Source organism: Siphateles boraxobius, unplaced genomic scaffold (assembly GCF_051911475.1).
Source record: "Siphateles boraxobius isolate OS27281-9 unplaced genomic scaffold, OSU_SipBor_1 12, whole genome shotgun sequence".
Taxonomy (NCBI): Eukaryota; Metazoa; Chordata; class Actinopteri; order Cypriniformes; family Leuciscidae; genus Siphateles; species Siphateles boraxobius.
The window spans coordinates 3,946,029-3,960,889 of record NW_027508722.1 but is presented as its reverse complement, the minus strand read 5'-3'; the positions used below and the strand labels follow the sequence as shown (position 1 = coordinate 3,960,889).

Here is a 14,861-nt window from a genome sequence, read left to right as displayed (position 1 = left end):
GACGAAAGTGACTTGAACGCACCTGCCGTTGTAAACACTACTTCCCACCTCGTAAATGCGAACTTCCCAGCTGGACTTACGTCGTGTTGATGGCATGTGCGTTGAAGTCACTTTCGTCAGAGTATGGCGGTGTACTTTCTCTTAATTAATTACACAAAAATACTAGAAACTCTACTACTAGAAAATAAAGAACATGGAATGTGCATTAGGTCTGTTTTGTTTTTAATGTTTTTAATTCATTTTTGAAGCCACTATAACTTTATTGTAACATATGCTATCATATTTTGTGCAGGCAATTCGCTGTAAAAAGAAAAGCCTGACAATATCACTGCAATATCCATATTTTTAAGTAGGCTACTGGTATTCCGCCGTTTCTCAGTGACACGCCACCAACTCGGAAAGATAGGGGTAGAAAATCCCGAGCTTCCGACTCGTATTTACCACATGGTGTTCATGTGCTTTCAACTCGTTAATATGATCTTTACGACATGACTTAACGCACCATATAATTGCAATAGCACGTGGAGGCAACGTAAGCTTCCCTGACCTTTTATACCTGATTTAACTTCACAACGTCACTTTAAAAAAATAAAATTTAATCGGAAAACTGTGTTTATCATTAATGTAGCCTACTATAACGATTATCATTCTGTGCAATTCTACAGCCTGGTTGACAGTATCGGTTATTAAGGAAAAATTATGGTTAATATTTATAGGTCTTTAGGGTTTTATGTTACCCGTCACAGCGGGACAGACAGGCCGCGTCTGCGCGCGTATTTTTATCTGGCGCCAAACAGACGCTCGCGAACAGAAGTTCCTCTGAGGAGGAGAGCATAGCAACAGAGATAGGTGGACTACTGCATTATTTATCACTTCGTTGTATCCAATATTTTTTTTTAAAGCTAGTGTTTTGTTTAAAAAGATAGGCTAGTATATCTCTACACCGATTGTCCCCAGTCTACACAAGTTAAACTAAGCAGTAGAATGTAATTTATGTATTGATTGATTGATTAATTGATTTTTTGAGGAACCTCTCTCACATGAAACCATGCAGCCTGGCCAGGTATGTACATGATGCAACCACGATTATACACTATTAAAATAATGTCTAAAATAAGGTTCTATTTCTATATGGTGCTTCATAAAACCTTTTAGGGGTTCCTGTTATGGGAATCTAAGTATTAAACAGCTCGTAAACATACTTTATCTCTAGAAATAAATTGAAATGACCCTTTAAACATTAAAGTAGCCTATTTAAAATTCTATAACCTCATTGAACCTTTTTTCTAAGTACAAACGCCTTAGATGACAGTCAAGTGTCATCATATTTCAGAAGTGAGAGGTTGACAGATGCTTCATCTTCCAGTCTGAGATGCCTAAGTGGGGCTCCTGGCTTCCTGTTGGGAAAAAATGTTTGAGTGAAGTGGAATAAATGTGGACAAGGATGAGTTGATTTGCACCTGGGGAAGGGGATCTTTATCCTGGCATGTTGGCTAAGGTTTTCTGACAGGATACTGCAGCTGCAAAAACATTTTTTCCTGACTTAATTCTGTAAGCGACTCAAAAGAGCAAAGGTGGAGACTAAATGTCTACACTCATAGTTGACTAGAATAGATTTTTGGATCCAGGGATGTGAGGAATGCAAATTCAATGTGTAAAATGAACTGTACTTCAGAGATTGTATTCAAAGTAAAATTGTATGATTCTTATGGTTGTGGGAAAGATTAAGGAGTAAAACAGGTTTAATCCTCATTACATAAACTTGTGGCTAGTGTCTGCACTTTTAATCAAAAACATTCTTCTGCTTTTATTTACAAAATCATAGATATTTTACAGTTTTGTCTTGCCGTGTTTTTTAATGTTATTTTCCATGTTCACTGTCCATTTCAAACAGACTTTGCTTTGCTCAGGATCAAAACTCCAGGTTGAATCACAATTGGTTCAAGCAAGGCTTTTAAAGGGATTGTTCACACAAAAATGAAAATTCTGTCATCATTTAATCACCTTCATGTCATTCCAAACCCGTAAGACTTCAGTTCATCTTCAGATCACAAATGAAGATCTTTTTGAGGAAATATGAGAGATTTCTGTCCCTCCATTGACAGCTACACAACTGCCACTTTGACGCTTCAAAAAGTTCCTAAAGAGATCGTAAAATCCATATGAATTGAGCAGTTTAGCTCAAATTTCAGTAATGAAATCTCAGATTTCATTTAAAAGATATTATGGGTTTCGAATGACATGAGGGTAAGTAAAATTTAAAAAAAATCTTTTAATTAAATTAATTTGATGCAAAAAAAGAACACCTCAATTTTAACTTTGTATATGGCCATGTGTACTGTGGCTCCAGGAGAGACTAAATAGGTAATGAATAAAACACATCTATAGGAATGAGTGTCAATATTTTATTTATTTGTATAAATGCTCAATACACTTGGTATATTAATTAAGAAAAAGAACTGCAAAGGCATTGCCTAAATGATATGTCTCACATCAGATTAGCACATAAACTAAGTGTAGAATCCATTTGTTTCTATAATAACGAGTCATTTTGGTTAAGGTTGGCAAAGGTATAAGGATTTGATGTTAAACAGGCTTTGATATTATCAATCAGACATCAGACCTCACACACACACACACATACACACACACACATGAGGCCACATGTGAAGCATAGACAGAAAACAGGTCTACATTGGCAGCTGTAAAATATAAGAGACTGGTTTATAAAAACAGAAAACATCATTTGTGAACTTTTAAGTCACACTAGTAGAAATACAATGTAAACAAAAGAATGAAAAAGGCAGTTAGATTTCATGGTTACAGAAATGTACACAACATTTGAACAGTCACAGTGTTTATTTACACAGGCATTGGACTGAATCGAACGCAGATTTAGATCACTGTCTCTGTGTGAAAGGTGGGCTAGGTGAGTGTTTGTCTCTGGGTGAAGACTGTGGGTGGGGGTGAGGGAGATGATGCAGATGAGACGGGCGAGCGGCTAGCCCAACGAGAGGGCAAACGCCTCTTTGCAGGACACACGGGTCGTGAAAAGCTCTTCTTGATAGTTACAGAGGACTCTTTGCCTTGCTGTTGAGACAAATATTTTTTATGAAATATCATCGGATTTAAATATTCCTGTCAACAGCACACTCAACTACTCCGTGCGCTTTCATGTACAGAACATTTGTGAATGAATCTCACGGGATCAGGCAGGAGATGCCCAGGTCATGTTTCTCCCCAAAAGAAATGATGCTTTGTTTGCATAAATAAAAAAGGAGCCAATTGAAATGATTCTCATTAATGCATTGCAGTCTATAATGCAAACTGCAAAGAAAGTATATATTTAAATTGTAAAGCATACTGATAAAGTACAACTTATTTTAATTACAAATGTGTCCAGACAGGATAATTTTCATAATTACATTACAGTAATGAAAACTAAAGGGAGGGAGTGCCTAATTTTTTTACAGAATTTTTACACAAAATATCATTAGTATTTTTCTTTCGATGCCATTGCATTTAAAGGAAATGGCTTAACTTTTGTTTCCAGCATATGCTCCCCATTTTAGAACTAACTTGAAATTAAAAGAACTTTTTCAATCTCTGATGCTTTCTGAGTCATAATCCGACAATCATTTCCAGCATTTCTGTGTAATGTACAAAAGCGGTCCGTGCAGAGGAATACTGGCCATGGTACATGTTTCTGTAATTGCACCACATACCTTTGCCTCCTATAAAAACGGTTAATTGAGGTTGTCTAAAGAGCTAGACATGAAAGATGTAAATTAAACTGGTGCCACTAATTCTTTCCACTTTAAGCCTTGAAGCAAATGCACGATTTCAACAATAAGAAGCTTCTGGGCTTCTCGCTTTGAGCAATCTGCCAATATTTTCTGAAAGAAATTCAATTTAAGGAATTTTAATTGTGCTGCTTAGATGGTTTTGTGGGAATGAGGTATTTTAACAATAAATTCTAAATAGACTATTTCCAGACATGAGAAAAGATTTTCGGTTGTAGATTTAGAGGGAATTTTTCTAAGCAATGTCTTATATATTTACTGTTATTTATTGATGAAAACATTCCGATAAAACAGATTTACCAATTGCTGTGTGTATCACTGTACAGCACCCAAAGAAACCACCTATTAACCTTAGTTGACATCAGATATAAGTAAGGGATAATCCACGGCTAGCTGTGCATTAAGCAATTTTAATGCACGACGTGGAAGCAAAGAACCGCCTGTGGATTATCCCGATTATACCATGGTCAGCTGTTATTGATGTTTGCAGTGCAATATTTGACCTTTAATATAGAACAGTGATAAAACTGACTTTGAACTCACCTTTTTCAATTAACGTTTTTTTTATTGCACACCTTCCAGCCAATCAGAATCAGTATTCAGTGTCCTTAATATTTTTATTATACTGTATCTATTTTTTTTTTACCTGTATGCTAGGGCTGAAGTTGTTGCAGGTGCTATAGCATCCTCTAACCGTGGCTTTCAAACCTAAATGCATGTAAATATGGAATAAAGTGACTTCTTTCCTTGAAAAACTACTACTTAATACACTATAATCATCTACACTTGCACCTCATACACTTCTCCGGCTGAGTTATTTACCATGTGTTTGAATGTGTGGAGTTCGGGTGAAAGTGTGTGCTTTTGTGGTTTGAATGGTGTGTGTCTTTGTGTGGGAGTGTGTGCAGTACTGACCTGCACTGTTACATGTGTCTCTTTGTGGGCTATGACCTGGTGGTGCGGTGTGTGTGTTAGTCTCTGACTGGATGTGGGCTCATGTTGCATTTCCAATATTTCCAAGAGGTCCATGAGGTCTTCTTCCTTCCCTGGACTGGGCTGTGACTGCTTCTGCTCCTGAGATCTCTCCAAATCCTCGTAACATTTGAGAATCCTTTCAACAGCTCCATAGTTGGACCTAGACTCCATTGGACGAGGATAGGCTGCTAGTGTCGAAGGCTTCCATGGATTTTCTTCTAAAATTCGAGATCTGGTACTACACATGTCCTTTTTGACCTGTTTGGATTTCTTGACTGCTTGATGTTGATCTGTGCTAACATCCACAACTTTGCTGCACCTTTCCATCTGAATTTGCAGCTGTGGAGGACTTACGTTAATTTTAAAGCATGGTTCTCCAACACTTGGGCCAAGTTGGTCAACTGAAGTTGGTGTAGTGTGTTCGGTCTGGAAAGGTTTAACTTCAACGTCTTTTGTTAGAATACATTCCTGCTTTGGAGATGAAGACTTAGAGACAAGGTCCTTTGCTTCCTTCCTTCTTCCCTCCTCCTTCGGCACAAGATCTGAGAGCACAACCTTTAGATTGTCTTCAACATACATTGATGGGCTCTCTGTAAATGTGTCCTTAGATATAACCTCGGGTACACTTGGAGAACAATCAGTAGAAACATTCATAGAAATGTACTCATCAAACCGAAGACCCATTCCTGCCTGGAAGAGTGTACGGTTTAATTCTGCAGTTTTCTGCTCAAGTCTCTCATTTCTGGGAGTAGCTGTAGCACCAGGATATGGCGAAATGAAGTCTATTGATGCAACAGAATCTGTAGGCATGTTCATGGGATGAGATGCACTCTTGTTTTTGCAAACAGCATCTGTTTGGTTTAGACTGCAATCAGTGGCTTCAGCTGCAATGTCAATGTTGGAAAGACATCTTTTAACAGGTACATATCTGGATGAGTTGTTGCTGGCAAATCTACTTCCATCACAGGACCAGCGGCTCTGGCAGCAACTGATATTGCACTTGGAATCAACAGGATCGCAGCAGGATACATTCCCAGAGTCGGTCAGAATTTTTCCCTCATTTTCTTGAAGCATCGCCTCAAATTTTCGTACAATCGCGGGGCTGGTGTACTTTCTGTCCGGGTGGGTTCCTGGCCATTGACACAATTGCTCTGTACCACTGGACTCTAATTCTGAAGCTGAAGGGCTGCTAATGTACCAAGATGTACTACGGGCTGGTATGGGTGGGGCTTGTTGTCTTATGTTGTCTGGTGGCTTCGCATCCCTTTGCTGTGATTCCATGTTACAACTTTCCCAGTTCAACCAGTATTGATCATCGAGGGATTTAAGGTCTTCACTCATGTTTTTCAAGTACAAAACTGTATCCTCCATTTCCAAATTATCCTTTACCCTCTCAGCCAACTCAGCCTTTCTTGGAAAAAACATTGACTCACTGCGGCTTCTAAGAAGGGAAACCAAACAAAGTGAGATCATTATGAAGCAAAGATCTGATTCATTTGTGATGCATGCAGCACCTGTGCACAATGAGGTTTACCTCTTAATATCAGGCAGCTTCCTCATTTCATCCTGGTAGCTACAGAGTTCTTCACTCACACTGGCAATTTCCTTAAGTGCCTACAAGTTGTTAAGGAATGAGAGGAATAAAAAGAGCAAACCTTAGACCTCAGAGCACACAATATAACATTGCAAACACGGCAGCATCCTAACATGGAATACAATTAAATATAAGTAAATGTACCGAAAATTTACAATTTGTTTTGTGTTTCTATTAAGGAATAGTTCAGGAAGATTAGCATGAAAGTAATGCAATCGAGTAATTGAAACACCTGAAAGATTAGATTGAGATAAGAGGGTAATGAACAACAGTCTCACCGCATTAAGGGCAGTATTGTTCTTCTTTTTGTCACTTCCACAGGTTATGTCCATGCTCTGAAATCGTTTGAAAGGGTTAAGGAGGTCATCTTGTCCAACGAAGCAGGACTTGTTCTCCATTTTCAGTTTCAAACAGGTTTCCAGGATTTCTTCCAGCTCTGCAGTGTCTATAGCCTTTTGTTCACCAGTCCCTTGCTGATTTAATAATTTGCTTTGCTCGCTGCACTGGTCACTGGATTCACTGGTGATGTGACTGAGTTGACTTGTTTGGGAGTCGATGCTTGCATTGCTTTGCTGGGTTAGAGCCTCAGAATATTCATTGCTCTGGGCATCTGAGGGATAGGTTACTTCACTTGACAAAGTGCTGACAGAACATGAGCTGATCCTTAGTGCATTTTGTCCATCAGTAATTGGTCTGAGAGAACATCCTGTACGGTGAGCCTTCACTTCATTGTACAACTGGAAAATACAAAACAATTGTAATGGAGTCCTTGGTACATCTTCTAATACCCAAACATTTGCCCCTTGCTAGTTTAAATCTATTAAGCCATATCTCCACAAGAAACCCAGTCATGCCCTTTCCTCTACATTAGGGATGGGCAACGTCGGTCTTGGAGGGCCGCTGTCCAGCAGAGTTTAGCTCCAAACCTAATCAATCACAGCTAATCAATGTCTTCAAGATTATAAGGCTACAGGCAGGTGAGGGGTTTTTTCAGGGTTGGAGCTAAACTCTGCAGGACAGCGGCCCTCCAGGACCAACGTTGCCCCTCCTTGCTCTACATTTAACCACCCACCATTCTCCAATCCTGCTCTTGGAGGGCCAACGTCCTTCCTACGTTTAGCTCCAACACACTTGCCTGGAAGTTTCTAGTTACTCTGAAGACCTTTGAAGTTCAGTTGTGTTTAACTACTTTTAGAACTAAACTCTGGCCATCCAGGAGCAGGTTTGGACACTACTGTAGTAAAGCATAGTGCTCACAATGCCAAGATTGTGGGTTTGATTCCTAGAGAATGCATGAACTGATAAAATACCTTGAATATGGTGCTTTGGAGAAAGGTGTCTGCCAAATGCATATGTAACCACATACCAAAAATGGTTCAGACTAGAGCAGGATCCCAAAAATGCAGCCATGGAAGGCCATTGCCCTGCAGTGTTTAGCTCCAGCCTTAATAAAAGACACCTGAGCATATGGGTGGGCGATATGACCAAAATCTTATATTAGAATATAATTTTTTTTTTCACAATAATGACATGTCAAGATATAGTTATTGTTGCTTTAAATAAAGTTTTTACGATATAAAAATTGTATTGAAATTCATAAATCACATCAACAATTTCAAAATCACATAAACTAAAGCTAGCCTAACTAATATAAGTTTTTTTTAAAGAAAAGAAAAACAAGCTAACTGAATACAAGTAAACAGATGTAAAATAGGAACAAAGAAAATAGTTACAAGCAATAGGACAAAAAACTACATCAAAGGCACAAATGAAATAGACATACCTGAAAATTTTTAAGCACTATACAAAAACACAATAGAACAAAGCAGGTTTATTAGGCTGTTGTCACTTTAAGAGTGAACACAGTGATCTAATATACTGATACACATGCGCTTTCTTTCTCAACCATTTACGTTCACTTAAGACATAAACGACTTTGTCTATAAGGATATTTCGCAAAGACTGGTAAAAGAACAGTTCAGTACTCATGCGCTGTATGAGCAGTGGCTGTCTGAGCAGTGGCTTTATGTGCGCGCTCAAAAACAGTCTCTCAGACAGTCCACGCAAATAACAAAATGAGTCCTCTTTTGCTATTTATTGTGCTTGAATGATTTAAAATCACTTGTTTTTAAATCGCAAAGCTTAAAAACGCATTCAACGATAAGCTTTCGAGATTGCACAGAAGGGCAACATCACATGAGCATAACTGCGATAGAGATAATAGTCCCTACTGGTTTACATATTTCTACTGGTTGATTGTGTCTACTGGTCTTTCGCCCACCCCTACCTGAGCAAGCTAATAAAAGTCCTCAGATTTATTCAAATTACACATGGATGGTTTGATCAGTGTTTGAACTAAACTGTGTCTTCAACTAAGAATTTTAGTCAGGCTCTATGGGATTACACTTTGACACACCTATGGAAAGTTCCATTATTGAACCTAGGACATGCTGCTCGACTGGCAGAGCACAAAACACTTGCAACACCAAGGTTGTGGGTTTGATTCTGAAGGAACGCTCATGCTCATAAGATGCATAGCTTGAACGCATTTTGGATGAAGCATCTGCCAAATGCACTGATGCATTTTCTCTACCTCTAGATTAGAGCTCTAAGCTTAAGTCTGATGAATGCCTGAGCTAAACTGAGCTAAACTTCCTTTGGCAGTCACTTGAAATTCCAAGTTATATAAGTTTATATAATGTGACTTCATCGCTTCCAATTTTAGGTGTTACCATTATCCATCGAGGCTTACTGGTAGAGCTTTCATTTAGCATGGAAGTAAACAGGAGCGCTTAGGGAATCATTTAATTTGAAACAAGATCTGGTTCTCTCTGCTGAGATGTGGGGAGTGGCGCACATCCGCAGACTCACCTCCTCAATCTTCCGCTGCATGTCCATGAGCTGGTTCTCCCACTCCTTCCTCTCAGCCTCGAAGCGTTCCAGGAGCTCAGATTTTTCCTTCACCCAGCCCTTCTCACTGCTGTCCAGCCTGCACCGGAGATCCATCGCTGCGCTGTGAGTGTCTGCCAGAAGCCTCTTTTGTTCCGCTCTTTCCCGCTTCAGAGTGTCCCCCAGTTCATTACTCCTCACAGTCTCCCCCAACACGCTACATCCGCGCGCTTCTAGCTGTGGGGGAAGAGAGGCAGGGATTTGCTGACCACCAAAGAGGAAATGGGTGTATGGGACAGATGTACAAAGAAAAGAAAACATTTGAACAGGAAGAATCATGAGGAGTTTAGTTGGCAACAGGATGAAATGAACCTTGTGTCCTGACCAAGGCCTTATTGGACGCCCAACCTAAGCCTACAGACAAAAACAGCTCAGACTAGTGCTGAGAGTTTTGCATGTAATGGAGAGGCCACATTGGTATGCTGACCCCCCGATGATCTTGGAGAGAGCGCACTAGACAGCAAACACTAAAACCATATTTATCACAGAGCTTGATTGAACTCTACAGCTGATGGAAACTATTGATGTCATTGAGACCTATAGTCTACATGAGTTATAACACATAATTATGCCAGTTGTGTTTTAGAGATTTCTATACACTCCTGTTCAAAAGGTAAGATTTTTTTTTAATTAATACTTTATTCAGCAAGGATGCATTAAATTTGATCAATGGTGACAAAAGACTTCTATTTCAAATAAATGTTGTTCTTTTGAACTTTATATTTATCAAAGAACCATGAAAAAATGTTTGTTTTCCGCAAAGAAACCTTGGTAAGCATATAGACTTTTGTCAAGGACATTAAAAAACATACATAGCCCAAACGACAGTCTTCTGAACATATGATGATGCCACTATTCTGCTACGGCCAACAAAATCAGACTGGCCGATTAACAGAACCGTCAGCTCCCCAATAAGTGAGTCAGTGCCTTGTCTATTGTCAACAGCTACGTTTCCATCCACCTATTTTTATGTCCATTTTGGGATATTGTATAAAAACTGTTGGATGGAAATGTCAAGACTTTAAGACTTTAAGACGCAAGTAATTTATTATATCGGAGTGTCTATTTACACTAAGTGCAAATAACACGCCTTGTTGGCAAGGCTATTTACACTAACTCCGCCCACTGCCATCTGGTTGGGCCAGACAAAATGACAGAAGATGCTAGATTATCAACAGTAGCAATAGTATAGGGGTAAGGCATGTAGCAGAATGATTTGACACAAATCGAGCTCGAATGCGTCTTTTGCCGAAATGGCTCTAGTCCCTTTCCCCGTCACATATCAGACTGGAAAAAGTCATTTATTTTCAATACAAATGAAGAAAATATTAAAAAAGTGGAAATAAAGTGTCTAATGTGTGTTTAATAATAAAGTGTTCATCGGTTAGGGGTAGGGAGGGCTTTATTGTCCCATCCATTTAATAATTTTAATAAATATAATAATTTACACTCTATGTTATTATTACTGCATACCCTTTAATATACAACAAGACTGAGGTGCAAATAGTATTTGCCCATATTTATAAATATAAATAGCCTCTAACTTACACTTATTGCAAAGAAAATACTGCTATTTTTATATGGTATAAATATAAACTATTGCTATTTCACTTAGTGTAATTAGCATATCGCTAAGAAAATGTTGCTATTTCGATTAAAGTAAATAGAATCTAGTTGCTTAGTGCAAATGGCCGCTGCCTTATTCTAAACAAAAATTATTATATACAGTGGTTTCTCCTACTTTTTTGGTTTATCAGGAAGTGAGGATTTTGTTGTCTTCGACTCATTGGATGTAAACCCTGCTTTATTCACAAATGTTTTATGCAATATTCCAATTTTGCCCATAAGCTAAATTCGCAACTTTGGACGGAAACAGCTAATGAATATTAAATTCTTAATAATATATCTGACAACTCTTGATTGGACTAAACCTGGATGCTCCACCATCAGGGCAACCGCAAAGACAAAAATAGTTGAATCTTATTTATGGTTCATATAGCAACGGTCCGGAGCAAAGCAGTGTTTGTACAAACAGTGCGCTCCTATAGCACTCAAATGTGCTGGCACACTGTCCTTAACCCTATGAGTTCTCCTGGGTGCACTAACAGCATGTTTTTACAAGCAGAGGGCATGTGAGACACTAATGTGACATCATGTAACCAGAGCTGAGAGTGCAAGGGTGCTGCTAGTTTTAAGACTAAAATATAATTACCGTGGTTGCAGTGCACTCTGTCTGTGTCTGTGTAACAATGTCACAAAAACAGCTCTCTATTAATAGACAGCAAGACCAATCCTTTAGCATCTCACATTCCTAAGGGTGGGGCCCTGGAGCAACTCATCTCTGTTTTAAAGATCAAAAATATGCTCAGAAATATGCTGGCGAATACCCTGCTGTGAAAGCCTAGTGGTAAACCGAAGAAATCCACTCGGACAAAAGTATGTGCTGTGGTAGGATGTGGACTGCAAAGAAAACAACTTTTTTACGGTTCACTTCGACCCCTCCCTGAATTCTGTTCTCTGCACCAACCAATACTTTGGGTGGATTGGTGTGGCTGAACCCAAAACGTTTTCTGAACTTTAAACAAGTGCATATGCGGTCAAGCGACACATGAGTCCATAGTTTCACAATATAAAACCTCAAATCATCAGTACAAGACCACTACACATTATTAGGTTATTCTTTTGTATGTTTTTGCAGTATGTTTAAGTTGGAGCACAGCATGGAGTCTTGAGTCTAGTGTATGTCCTGAGGTGTAGTCCGTCACAAGATACGCCTTCACACAACGAGCCAAAGCTCCTCTCTTCATCTCAACAATGCCGATGTGCTACTGTATTAGGAGTTTCTCTGAGTCACTAACTCACACTTACAGTAAAGTATAAAGCATTAGACTGGATTGAAATCTCTCACAATGGATAGTAAATACATGGTGATCTGGACAGTGTCTTTATAAGGATGTCATAAACAGAAATGAAGGCATTCGAGAGGGAAAATGCACTAAGGTGAAAACTAAGCACAAGATACAATTTTTAGTTTGGTAGTTTCCACACTAGTTTGCTTTGCACATTACTCTTACATTTGCATCTGTGTCATGCCAAATTTTCTTTTCATTAATTGATGAAATATAGGATCTAATACCGAAAAAGAGCTGGTCTTCTGTGGCCATTGCACACAAAGCTGCTGTTGACAGGATATATTTGCACTTGATAGTGTTTGTGTTACATAAAGCCTATGCAATCTCTGAGCTATGCTCGATGACAACCATTACAAAACACACAAATAATTAAAAACTTTAACATTATCCGTGTGCTTCATCTATGCCAATAATCTAATATAGATTTGTTTCATTTTTAAACAAAAACTTAAGCAATCTAGTGTAAAACGTTTCATACACTGTACAAAGTGGTAATCTGTAATTGTTACCTTAAAGATCTATTACTATCTGATTTAACCCCCCCAAAAAATCAAAATACCATGTTGGTATGTGTTTTGTTAAATAATGTTTTTGCCTTAAATCGGTTAATTTGGTTGTTACCATATTTAGGTTACTATGGTTTTCAGTAGAAGCAGTGTCACACGTTTTATTTGCTGTTATTTTATTTGTGTTTCTGTTTGCCAAAACAACAGAAATGGTTTGTTATTTTTGCATTTTCCTTTTTTTCTGAATTGGTTTGTGCATACTGTATAATACATTTTAATTACAAAGGAAATATTTCGATATTCGATTTTTATAAAAGTCTAGTACTATTTCATATGGCATAAAAAAGTTATTCCACTCAAATCAGCATCAATAAACAACAAGTTCACCTTGTGACAACTTGCCCCATCCAGTGCGGCAACATGCCTCGATAGTCTGTGTTCAATTAACTATTTTTTTACCCTACGATGCAAATGTTGAATAGCTGTTTTCAACACTTTCGGTACTTTAAAAAATAAACCCACCTTAAGAAATAGAAATTCCCTGTCACAGAAATAGGGATATGTTTTTGCTATATATTTCATACCTGAGTAATGCGCCTCTTCAGCTCTGATCGCTCCACTTCCCATGCGCATCGATCCTTAATGTTCTGCAGTTCCAGCTCGCCCCGTCTACTTTCCTCACGCTTCACCCCCGACTGCACCTCCTCTAAAACACACTTCAGGTCCAACAATATCCTTCTGTTTTCTCCACCCTGTGAACACAACGCAGAATAAGAGAAACGCACACTGCTGGTTGGTCAAAACCCACTGGTGTCGCATGCTCGTGTTTGTAGCTACTTGAATATCAGCAACTTGTCTCAGAAGCATTTCCTTCTCCATCCTCCACTCCTCTTTCTCGTGATCGTAGCGCTTTTTGAAGTCCTCGAGTTTCTTTTTAAGGCGTGTGTGTGGACTGTGCAGCTCGTGACTCGGGGTTTGTGCGCGAGGGGCATCGGATGGTCCAGGTGGAAGCTGCTCCAGAAAGTTGCTCGGGAACGAACGAACTCGGGCGGGACTCTGGACCTTCTTACCGGGCCTCTCTAGTCGAGAACACGGGACGAACTCCCAGCCTTGCGCCTTGCTCACGTACCCGCTTGATCCATTTCCAAACGCATTCCACATCTTTCAGTCACAACTAAACACGAATAACAACCTCTCTCTCTTGTTTAACTATTTGCACTGCAGTTACAGTCCCCCAAAAAAAGCACACACACTATATTATCCGAAACCAGCCCCTTGTGCCATCTCCTCCGCAGCCCAGGCTGGAGTCTCTGCGCCGGCCGCATTTCTTCCTTCATGTCAATAAAGGACGATAAGGTCAGACTGTCATTCTCCGGAGACGCCGATTTCACACTGAAAACAGTATAGTATACACTATCCTCGCAACTGCATCCTTTTTAGATTATAAATCCACAGTCTACGTTATTTTGCTTAAATAAAATGAGTGAACTGCAGATTGAAGTTATCCATTAGCGTACTCTGTCTGCTTCAGACTGAAAACGACACCGACAGACTCAAGAGTCAAGAGCCTAAAATACTCTGAGATCACTGATGTAAGAGTTCACATGTATTTTTACCTCTGTAACTATGTTGTGGGCCTACCTTGTTGTCATTCAGGGTCCTTGTGCACACCTAAAGCTCAACTTTAAAGTTAATCAAAAATGATGAATCTTATTTTTTTTATGGAATACTGCGGTGTTTATTATAAATTATTTATCTGTGCACAATTGCACATCATTTATTTTTACATTCATGTAATTTTTAATCAAAAAACTTCCCCTCCATCTTGTAGTGACATCTCTTCTCCTCTCTCCTGACCAATAGCAAACCACAACCATCCAATCAATTGCCCTTGGACAAAAAATCAAGTCCCGCCCTAAATTTGTTCTTGTTTGAGAAGCAGTTTCACTCTGATACACTGTATATGGCAGCTTGTTTCCACCACAGAATAAAACAATTTAAAAGATAATACGACTTTTTGTCTTTTTATCATGCATTTCTGACTTTTTTTCTCACAATTGCGAGTTTATATCTTGCAATTCTGGCTTTGTTTCTCACAATTCTGATTAACTCGCAATTGTGA

At 38.9% G+C, this 14,861-nt stretch overlaps 1 protein-coding gene across 2 annotated transcripts; it reads right to left on the bottom strand.

Moving 5' to 3' along the window:
- Positions 1–199: 199 nt before the first annotated feature.
- On the bottom strand, positions 200–14,305 carry mtcl3a (MTCL family member 3a). Of its 2 annotated transcripts, XM_077206704.1 has the most exons (8): positions 13,577–14,285; positions 13,324–13,491; positions 9,244–9,498; positions 6,651–7,109; positions 6,313–6,392; positions 4,719–6,219; positions 2,005–2,140; positions 200–1,397 (listed from the first exon to the last, which is right to left on the bottom strand). In XM_077206704.1, the coding sequence occupies exons 1-7, from the start codon at positions 13,898–13,900 to the stop codon at positions 2,033–2,035; spliced, it is 2,895 nt and encodes a 964-aa protein (XP_077062819.1). In that variant the 5' UTR covers positions 13,901–14,285; the 3' UTR covers positions 200–1,397; positions 2,005–2,032. The 2 variants fall into 2 exon arrangements, with proteins under 2 accessions (XP_077062819.1, XP_077062811.1); XM_077206696.1 differs by lacking the exons at positions 200–1,397; positions 2,005–2,140 and adding an exon at positions 2,392–3,090 and having other exon boundaries at positions 13,577–14,305.
- Positions 14,306–14,861: the final 556 nt, after the last annotated feature.

What these genes read in the sequence shown, in the direction of transcription:
- mtcl3a (XM_077206696.1), bottom strand. Translation starts at nt 13,900, where the DNA reads ATGTGGAATGCGTTTGGAAATGGATCAAGCGGGTACGTGAGCAAGGCG. An exon ending in GACAAGTTGCTGATATTCAA is followed by an intron (nt 13,492 to 13,576) that starts GTAGCTACAAAC and finishes TTGTGTTCACAG; the next exon opens with GGTGGAGAAAACAGAAGGAT. An exon ending in AGACACATGTAACAGTGCAG is followed by an intron (nt 3,091 to 4,718) that starts GTCAGTACTGCA and finishes TTGTCTCAACAG; the next exon opens with CAAGGCAAAGAGTCCTCTGT.